Here is a 9,633-nt window from a genome sequence, read left to right on the forward strand (position 1 = left end):
GGACCCATGTATCCATGAGTCCTGCTGGGGACATGTGGGAGCTTTTGAAGGCAGCACCTTGACCATGGCTCATTGTGTGGCCAAGTCTATGTGTGCGTGTGTTGTCTCTGGGATACACAATCAGCTCCATTATGGCTTGAAGGTGCAAAGGGGAAAGCAGCAGGAGAGTCCATGGCCTGAGATGGGGACCCCCAGGTCTTGGGCTGCCCCCGGCTGGGCCCCAGCAGCTGGGAAGCAGGAATCCCCTGGGCCTGCAGCTGCTGGAGAGCCCTCTTGTAAGAGGCCATGGCCTCTGTAACGTACCTTGAAGACAGACTGTTTTCCTCTTCCACAGCCATGGCTTCACAGGAGGACACACAAAAAGATGAGGAAAAGGCACGTCTTGCTAAAAAACTGCTGGCAGAAGCATGTGAGAAGGAAGGACTGGATGCTGGATACTGGCTGCCCGAACTGTCGGAGCTACTGGGAGTGAACTCCAGAGAAGCCCTGAAACATCTGCAATATGAAGACTACCTGAAGCTGGAGTGCGCAGTACGGCAACCATGGGAAAAAAAGGCGCTCCAAAAACTCCTGGAACTAACAGAGAAGAAAGCAGCCTCTGAGAAGATGGCAAAGGAGAGACACGAAGCGGCCAAGCTGCTCCTGAAGGAGCTGAAGGAAACGCACGACAGCCGCAGCCACAGCAAGGACGCTGTAAGACAGAAAGAGGAGGCTCTGTGGAAAGCCATGGGGATTCCCAAAGAGTCCTGGGCCCTACCAGAGAACTCAATGATGGAGGTGCTGGGGAACATCCATAAGCAGCTGGAGCAGCAGGAGTCGTCAGTGGGCAGGGCTGAGAACGTCTCGGACGCGGAGGTCCTGATGCGGGCGTCGGGGGGACTGGCCCTGCAGGGCATTTACAAAACCAGCAGAACTGCAGATGTGCTGGCAAAGCGAGAGCAGCTCATCAGGGTTCCCAGTGGGTTCAAGCTGGCAGGTCCGGTGCAAGGGTTGCGATTCGATAGGAAGGAGTTCTCCTCCTCTGCAGCAGAAGCCACTTTCACCAAGTCCATGGAGCAGCTGGGGTTCAGCATCAGCGTTTCTGCCAAAGCCGGATTCTGGGGGTTTAATGTTGAAACGGGTAGAGATTACAGCAAGTCCTTGCAGTCAGAGGACACCCGTCGGTCCTGCTCTGAGCAGAGCTACATTTGCACCACCAAGTACCTGTACATCCCTCTGGCCTCCTGCTGCTTCCAAAAGCGTCAGCTTCACCTCTCAGATGCGGCCCTGCGGGAGCTGCAACACATCGAGCATCTTTTGAGCATCACGGAGGAAGCGGACAGGCCCAACATGCTGAGGAGCAAGTGTGGGAGCTTCTTTGAGAGGTTTGGGTCCCACGTAAACCAGGGCCCCCTCCACTTTGGGGGGATATTCTGGTGGAAAGCATCTACGGAAGGATTCAGAGCTGAGCATCGGGAAGAGATGAAGCAACACGTATCTGAAGCGCTGGACTCCTACGTTGGGGCCAGTTACGGCCTCTTTGGTGGCAGCGTTGACGTTTCAAAATCCAGCTCACAGGCTTCTTTCCAGGGAACAGAAAGAAAAAATGTCCACACGAATGTTCATCTCTCTGTGACCAACACAGGGGGCCCATCAGAGATGGATTCTCTTCGTCAGTGGAACGTGGGGCTTGAAAGTAACAGAACCTGGTCTGTTATCGACCGAGGCTTTCAGCTCCTCCCAGTGTGGGATATAATCCTGTCCAATCACAGCAGTGATTTTAAGTCCAGCTATCAAGTGAGCAGCAGCCTCAGGGCCACGTACGAAGCGCTAACGAACCTCCGTGTTGGCACCATGTTTGGGGAGGAACTGGCCAGTGCGGTGGAAGAGGCCAGAGCTTTCATGGAGCATGTGGAGGCCTGGGAGGTGCCGGGGGATGAAAGCAAACTGCTCACGCTGGTTCGTTTCAAACAGAGTCTGAATGAGAAAACCAAAAGCCACAGTGTCTGGATCAACGTGTGCCTGTCGGACAAAGCGCTGCAGGAGTTCCTGCTGAATACTGTTCGGTTTTACCAGAAGTCACCTCCAGAAAACACCATCTACATCAAGTCTCTGTTGAGGTCCCTCCTGGATCCTCACAGCTATTCTGTCGAGGACTTCTCCAACTCTTCCCTCATTATGCAATGGATCTTCCATACTGAGCACCCGCTTTCTGAAACTGCCCGTGTGTCTGAGCCTGAAGATCTCACCAAGACACTGCTGCAAATGAAGGACTACATCCAGGAAGTCACCTACGCGTCAGAAACCTCTGCATCTGCTATTCATGAAGCAAAGATAAAAGCCACCGTGACTGCAAGCCAGGCTGTTCGTTCCTTACTCCAGTTTCTCCAGGACAGGGCACAGAAAGACATGGAACTGTTGGTGCACGTCATTACAACCAGCACAGGATACCAGGTGGAAAGGGGCACTTTTCAGCGCCTCCTTGGATATCCAGAACTGAACTTCATGATAAATGAAATGGAAAAGGGACAGAAAGAGTATCTGAGTCTGAAGGAGCGAGATGTGTACAGAACTCAGGCCTTCCTGCTGCTGACGGGCCTGACTGTAACACCCAACTACAAAGGGCTGTCCCCTGAGGAGAAGACTGAGCGTCTAGCTTTCATGGAAGATCACATGAAAACCTTATGGAGCACAGAGATAAAAACTCTCCTTGAAAAGCACAGTTCATTGACAGACTGGGAGGTGCTGGAACGGGACTTGCGTTCCTTCATCGACGGGCGCGTGGAAGACACATGTGACGATCTCAAGAAACACAATATAACCAAAGACATGGAAGACACTTTTCAAAGAGTAGAGCCTTCCCGGCAGTCCAAATCCAAATCAGACAGCAGCAAATCCAAAGCAAATCAAGCCATTGCAAACCAAGAATTCCTCCACTTACTTAAGCGCCTGGGACTAGAAAGTCGGTATCCAAGAAAAATGGGGACAGAAGATTTCCACGTCATATACAAGACATCTTTACATGACAGCCAGCCCAGCGAGGACAGTGAACTACCCTTTTACTTCTTACAAAAGCTATTAACCGTGGATTATCGGGTGAGGTACCTGACTTGCAAGGACGAGAGCGACCCAGGACTCACATCTGTGCCAGAACCCACAGAGCAAGAGCATGAACCCTCGGATTCCTTTGATGACTTTTACGTGAATTGGAAGAGAAAAGCCCCTAAATGTGCTAGCAGGGAGAGTCACGTGCACCCCATGGACCTCCAGATGGCAATTTTCCATTGCGCTGATGATTTCATGAGACAGTACATTGCAACAAAGCTTGCCTTCTGCCAGTTTGCACTGCCCCTCCTGGTCCCACACCCCTGCACTTCACACATAGAGTTCCCCCTCTGGTCCCTCAGCCAAGTCAAAAGGAGCTGGAAAGAAGTCAAGAAGTCAGGAAAGCAGGTCCGAAGTAACAGTTACAATAACAAACTCATGTATCAGGCCGAGACCCCCATCGTGTCCTTCCTGCGGATCGGCAGTTGTCCCTCTTCCAAGTCCAAGATCCTGAGTTTGTTACTGACCGAACAAAAACTTAACCCTTTTTTCAACCGAGATTGCAAAGGCAGCACCAGAGAGTGTTTGCTGATGAAAGGTGTTGTGGAGATCTCCTGGTACTGTCCCCGGGGCAGTGACGATGACATCTTTGACTGCTGTGTTGCTTTCTGTAACCTGCACGGAGACGCAAGGGATCACGAACAACAGCTGCAGTTTTTACAGGAGATATCCGCTGTGACCGTGGCTCTCGTATCCGAGAGTGCTCAGAGTGACAAGAAAGGGATGAAAATTTTACGGGAGCTGTGGCAGTCGCAAAGGCCTTTGGTTTCTCTTTACACCGAAATGGAGGGCGTTGCAGCTGGCCGATCCAGCCAAAAGATAGGAATAGGTCTCAAGGACAAAAACGAAGCAGAATTAATGGGCGAGCTGAGAAAAACAATCAGGGGTCTCCTGGCAGGGTCTAAGACGCTTTTCAGCCTCGACGCCTGCCTGGACAAAGCTCGCAAGCTCGGGTTCTTAGTCGATGAAGATACAGAGGCGTGTGTGGCAGCCAAAGAAGAGGCAACGGCGCTGCTGAAGCTTCTGAAGAAAGAACCGTTGTCTGAGATCAAGTCCCGGCTACTGCCTCTTCAAGGAAAACTGTGGTACCAGTGGTGCAAAAGTGACAAAGAACTCACTCGCTTGCAGGAAAAGCGGAACAAGAGCATAGAGCATCATCGGAGTGAAATCCAATCAAAGAAGCGGGCGATAAGAAGAGAGCAACTAGAGAAAGCATTCCCCCTCAATCCTCTGATGAAATCAGTCCTTGTCTTTCTCCACTCGCAGCCAGCAGATACCAAGAAATACTTCCTGCAGTGGATGAAGGTCTTTATGGATGACCTGTCCTCTGATAGCCTTGGTGACCTGAAGAGACAATACCACCAGTTATGGTCTGAAGTCCTGGCGATAAAGAAGAGCAATGAAAAAAATGATCTGAAACAACAGTTGCAGAGAGATTTAGAGGCCCTCTCCAATAAAATGGACGATTCATCAATTGGCCTTGAGCATATTTTGAGAGAGGTCGGGCAGATTTATGAAGCTCTGGAATCAACAAACTCAAAGGAAGAATATGTTGTCAAACTACCTGAAATTGCAGCTGATCTGATGGTTTCCGGGTATCCCATTGAGCTGATGGATGGTGATGCTTCTTACGTACCATTACGATGGGTCGGAGCAATCTTTGACAGATTGATTGAGAAGCTGGGGGACAAACGAGTATTTGTTCTGTCAGTGCTTGGCATCCAGAGCACAGGGAAGTCAACCCTGTTGAATGCCATGTTTGGTCTTCAGTTCAACGTCAGTGCAGGGAGATGCACCCGGGGAGCGTTTATGCAGCTAATTAAAGTGGACAAGAAGGCGCAACCGGATCTGGGCTTTGATTACATGCTGGTTGTTGACACAGAGGGACTCCGCGCCATGGAGGTGGCCAATAAACACTCCATCAATCACGACAACGAGCTGGCCACCTTTGTCATTGGCATCGGCAACATGACTCTGATCAATATCTTTGGAGAAAATCCTTATGAAATGCAAGATGTCCTTCAGATTGCTGTGCAGGCTTTTCTGAGGATGAAGCAAGTAAAACTTTCTCCAGGCTGCGTGTTTGTGCACCAGAATGTTGCAGAAACGACTGCCAGGGAGCAGAACATGGAAGGACAAAGACGTCTGCAGGAAAAGCTGGATGAGATGACCCAGATAGCTGCCCAGCAGGAATTCTGTGATGTCTCCTCCTTCAGCGATGTCATCCGCTTTGACGTGAACACCCACATCCATTACTTTGCTCACCTGTGGGAAGGAAACCCCCCAATGGCACGTCCCAATCCCACCTACAGCCAGAACGTCCAGGAATTAAAGAGCAAACTCCTCCAAGCAGCCAAGAAGGAGGCACACGGCAGCATTTTGAGGCTCTCGGGCTTGAAAGTTCGAATCAGTGACCTCTGGAATGCTTTGCTGAATGAAAACTTTGTTTTCAGCTTCAAGAATTCAGTGGAGATTGCTGCCTACAGGAAACTGGAAACCGCATTCAGTCAGTGGTCCTGGCAGCTGAGGAACCACTTCTTAGACCTGCAAATGAAACTGGACAATAAAATTCGGAACGGGTCCTTGCAGGAGGTCAGCAGAGAACACCTTCAAAATCAAGTGCAAGAGACGAGTGAGGCCATTAGTGAAGACATGGAAAGGTTTTTCGGGGAAGACACAGATTGTGAGATGCTGGTCCAGTGGAAAGGCAACACGGAACTGAAGCTGAAAGACCTAAAAGAATCTCTTCTTCTTGAGACTAGAAAGAAGTGTGAGAACCTTATAGAACTAAAGAAGAACCAGTGTAAACTGGAGCAAAGGAGGTCAGAATACGAAAACAAGCTCCTGGCAAAGAGCAGGGCTTTGGCTCTGCGTCTGAAAGGCCAGAGCCTGAGCGAGAAGGAGCTGAGAGACCACTTCATGACTCCATGGGCAGAGTGGATTGCTGACGTCTCCTCTGCTGCTCCCACTCCAGAGCAGGTTGATATTGATGCGCAAATAGAAACTGTCTTCCTAGATCACTTTAACGAGTCTCGCTTACATGAACGAATCAGGACATTTCCCAGATATTCAAAGTTTTCTGTTGACTTGGAGAAACATGTCGCTAAGAAAAAGAAATGGCTAGGAGTCAAGACTGTGAGTTTGGATAATGCTGATGAGGACAGCATACATCGCATTACAGACAACATCATAGCCAGTGTGTGGGCAAACATTGATAAGAAGGAAAAGGAGAAAAGGGATTACAGTCCAAGCTTTATTCATGAAATTCTAAATGAAGTAGAGAAAGGTATGAATTCTGTCCCTGACAATGCAAAATACGGTTTTAATACAGATTACAGAATAGATTTATCACTGTATCTGTGCCGAATGGCAGCAGGAAGGTTTAAAGCCATGCGTGAAGCGTTCCAAAGAGCAAATGATCCAGTCGTCTACCTGGAGAGCAAGAAAGAAGATTTCTTCACATGTTTCCAGATTTCCTGCCAAGGAGCCACTTGTGTCACATCATTTGCACTTTTCCTGTGTGAAAAGATCGGCCCAGCTCTTCGCCAGGCGGTCTATGAGAGGACAGCTCTGGCCATAGCTCGAGACATGAAGGGCAAAATCCCAGACTTCAATGGCAATAGATCCTCTCTGGAAGTCTGCATACTGAGGTACCTGGCAGAAGAAGAAAAGTTTGAGAATTTCAAGGAGTACCTTTATTTCCCAAGAGACTTTTTCCAGAGGTACATCAAGACACGTGTTGAGAGCTACTGCTTAGACGAGAACAGGAGGCTGGAGAGGTTCTTAGATGACTCCCTTACTCACTGCTATGAGAGCATCCAGTTGGCTGTTTCTGCATCAACCAACGTTGTCAAAGACAGAAAAGACAGAAAAGACCAAATCTCTCTCTGGCTGGATGAATTTTGCGGGGCACTTGGAGAGGTGCTGAGCTTGCCCAGAAGTGACCTGAAGGGCATTGAGCATCAGGAGGTAACAGACATGGAGTTCCTGAACAATGCCATGGCCCAAGCACTGGCTCCTCTGAAAGATCAGCTCAGGGAAGAGTTTGCTGGAGCTGATATGAGCCGGTTTGAAAGGCCGCCCCACACGATCCTGGCTGAGCAGTTTTCAGGGTGCTGGGAGCAGTGTCCCTTCTGTGGGGCGGTTTGCACAAACACCATGCCGAATCACGATGGAGACCATCGCGTTGTCTACCATCGTACACAAGGTTTGACGGGATGGCACCGGACTAATACAGACAATCTGGTTATTGATATTTGTTCTAGTAGTGTTGCAAGTGACCGTAGTTTCAGGACTGGTAAAGACACATGGACCCCCTACAAGAGATACCGGGATGCAGGACGTCCTTATTCCTCTTGGAGCATTCCTCCCGATCCATCCATGCTGGCGTACTGGAAATGGTTTGTGTGTCGTTTCAGGACACAGATAGAAGAACGACACAATATGAAATTTCATGGCAAAGGAGAAATCCCTGAGTCGTGGCACAGAATTACAAAGCAGGAAGTGCTTGAGGAACTGGAGAAGCTTTAAGTCAAGTCGACATGAAGAACCGCAACTGCTTTGCGTTTTAGATGACCATAGTAAAAGTCTGTCCACAAAATATTGTTATAATGACTATGATCTCAAGCCACATTAAGAAAACTCTATCTAGCGGCTCACAAAGATGGATGAAATGAGGTGTGCTACTCCTGCCATTGCTCAGAAGCTCCCTTGCTTCAAAATAAGTTCAGAATCCGCTTCCCTTCTTGCCATGAGCATTTACCTCCGCTGTGCCTTAGAGCAAAAGAGAAAAGCCTTCCTGCAGCGAGCGGTCCTACGGCCAAGATTAAGACCAGAGCCAGGTGAAGAGCAAAGGCAGCATTAGAAAGTACCGGTTTTATCAGCGGCTGCGAGACAACAAGTGACACGGCAAAGCAATAGTTTTCCTGCAGTGAGTACTTGTCACACTTAAAGAAAGGGCTGTGGGGCAGAATCCCTGAGCTGAGCCGTTCCCACGCAGGTGCCTGGACATGGGGAGCTTTCCTCCAGCTCTCGGCCGGGACAGCAACTGCTCCTGCCGGTGCTTCGCTGTTGAGCAAAAGCCTTTGTATGACCAAGGTGGAGAATTACGTTCCTCCGCATGTTCCCCGGCAGCCGTCGGCCGTGTGTGACGTTAGTGTTTGTGCGGCCAGGACAGGCTGGTGGCAACGGAGCCGTGGTCTGAGAACGTGTAACCAGCTGGGCCTGCACCCGTGGGCTGGTCGGAGGCTTTTGCTGCACAGTTCCTGCAACGCCGCTGGAAACCCAAGGCCCGAGCCCTCCTGGAGAGCTGCCCAAAGCCGTGGGTCAGTACAATCCCCCGGTGTCTTTGCTAATAAAGTAGTCGAGCTGGACAGGGCTGGTCTCTGTATCCTTTATTTTCAGGTGAGCCCCAGTTGTGCGTGACTGCAGCGTCTGGGCTGTGCAGACAGGCGGGTGGCAGCTGGGCCATGGTCTGTGGAAAGGTGTGTGGAAGGAGTGTCTGCTCCTTTCAGGGTGTCTGCTCAAGGACCCTCTTGAGCGTCTCAAGGGATAATAAGAAGGGGAGGAAGGCACAGAGCAGAACAGGGAGTTAGACAGATGTGCCCCGCAAATGAGAAGGGAGGCGGTGGTGGGAACCCAGCCTGGTCAGTCCCGCTGATGGTGGCTGGGAGGCTGAGAAGGTTTATTCCAGCGAGGTTATCTGAGCGGGGAGCTGGTCAGCTGGGAAACGGAGGGAAAAAAGGGGAAGCAGCCCCCAATATCCCGGCAAAGCCTCCATGGAGACACCGGCAGGAAACAAAGCTCGTGTTGGGAGTGTGAGCTGCAGGGGCTGGGGGCCAGTGACTGGTGAGGCCTGTGGAGTGTGAGTGGATTTGGGGCAGCTACTGGAGTCAGACTGGGGCGCTGGGTGGCCCTGGCCTGTGGTGTGAGCTACTGCAGTGAGGGGGTCCCAGTGCAGCCACTGCAGTGAGGGGGGTCCCAGTGCAGCTACTGCAGTGAGGGGGTCCCAGTGCAGCCACTGCAGTGAGGGGGGTCCCAGTGCAGCCACTGCAGTGAGGGGGGTCCCAGTGCAGCTACTGCAGTGAGGGGGGTCCCAGTGCAGCTACTGCAGTGAGGGAGGTCCCAGTGCAGCTACTGCAGTGATTGGGGTCCCAGTGCAGCTACTGCAGAGAGTGACTGGGGTCCCAGCAGAGCGAGTGGGGTCTTTTCCCCCGGGTGGGGATGTTCTCCTGCCATGAGCTCCCTGGGCAGCGCTGAGGGAGGCGGGTGCCGGGCTGAGCAGCGGCAGCTGGGGCAGGACCGTAGGTCACAGCCCACGTGCTGGTCCCGGCTGCTGGGGGAGAGAGTGTCTGTGTCCCCAAACCGGGGCTGCGTGGGGCGAGTGTGGAACCCACCAGCAAACTTCCAGCTGGACCAGCAGGTGAGCTGGGGGTCTCAAGTGCAGGCGGAGGTGTCAGGTGGGGGGAGGGTCATAGAGTCTCCTGAGCTGGAAGGACCCACAGGATCATGGAGTCCAACTGCTGTCCCTGCACAGGACACCCCACAGGT

The 9,633-nt window shown here is 51.5% G+C and overlaps 1 protein-coding gene across 1 annotated transcript; it reads left to right on the forward strand.

Annotated features, from left to right (window-relative positions):
• Positions 1-336: 336 nt before the first annotated feature.
• LOC308039501 (interferon-induced very large GTPase 1-like) lies at positions 337-7,614 on the forward strand (the record flags this gene model as incomplete). Its single annotated transcript, XM_080342872.1, has 1 exon — positions 337-7,614. The coding sequence occupies one exon, from the start codon at positions 337-339 to the stop codon at positions 7,612-7,614; it is 7,278 nt and encodes a 2,425-aa protein (XP_080198998.1).
• Positions 7,615-9,633: the final 2,019 nt, after the last annotated feature.

This window comes from Nesoenas mayeri, assembly GCF_963082525.1.
Source record: "Nesoenas mayeri genome assembly, chromosome: 3".
NCBI lineage: Eukaryota > Metazoa > Chordata > Aves > Columbiformes > Columbidae > Nesoenas > Nesoenas mayeri.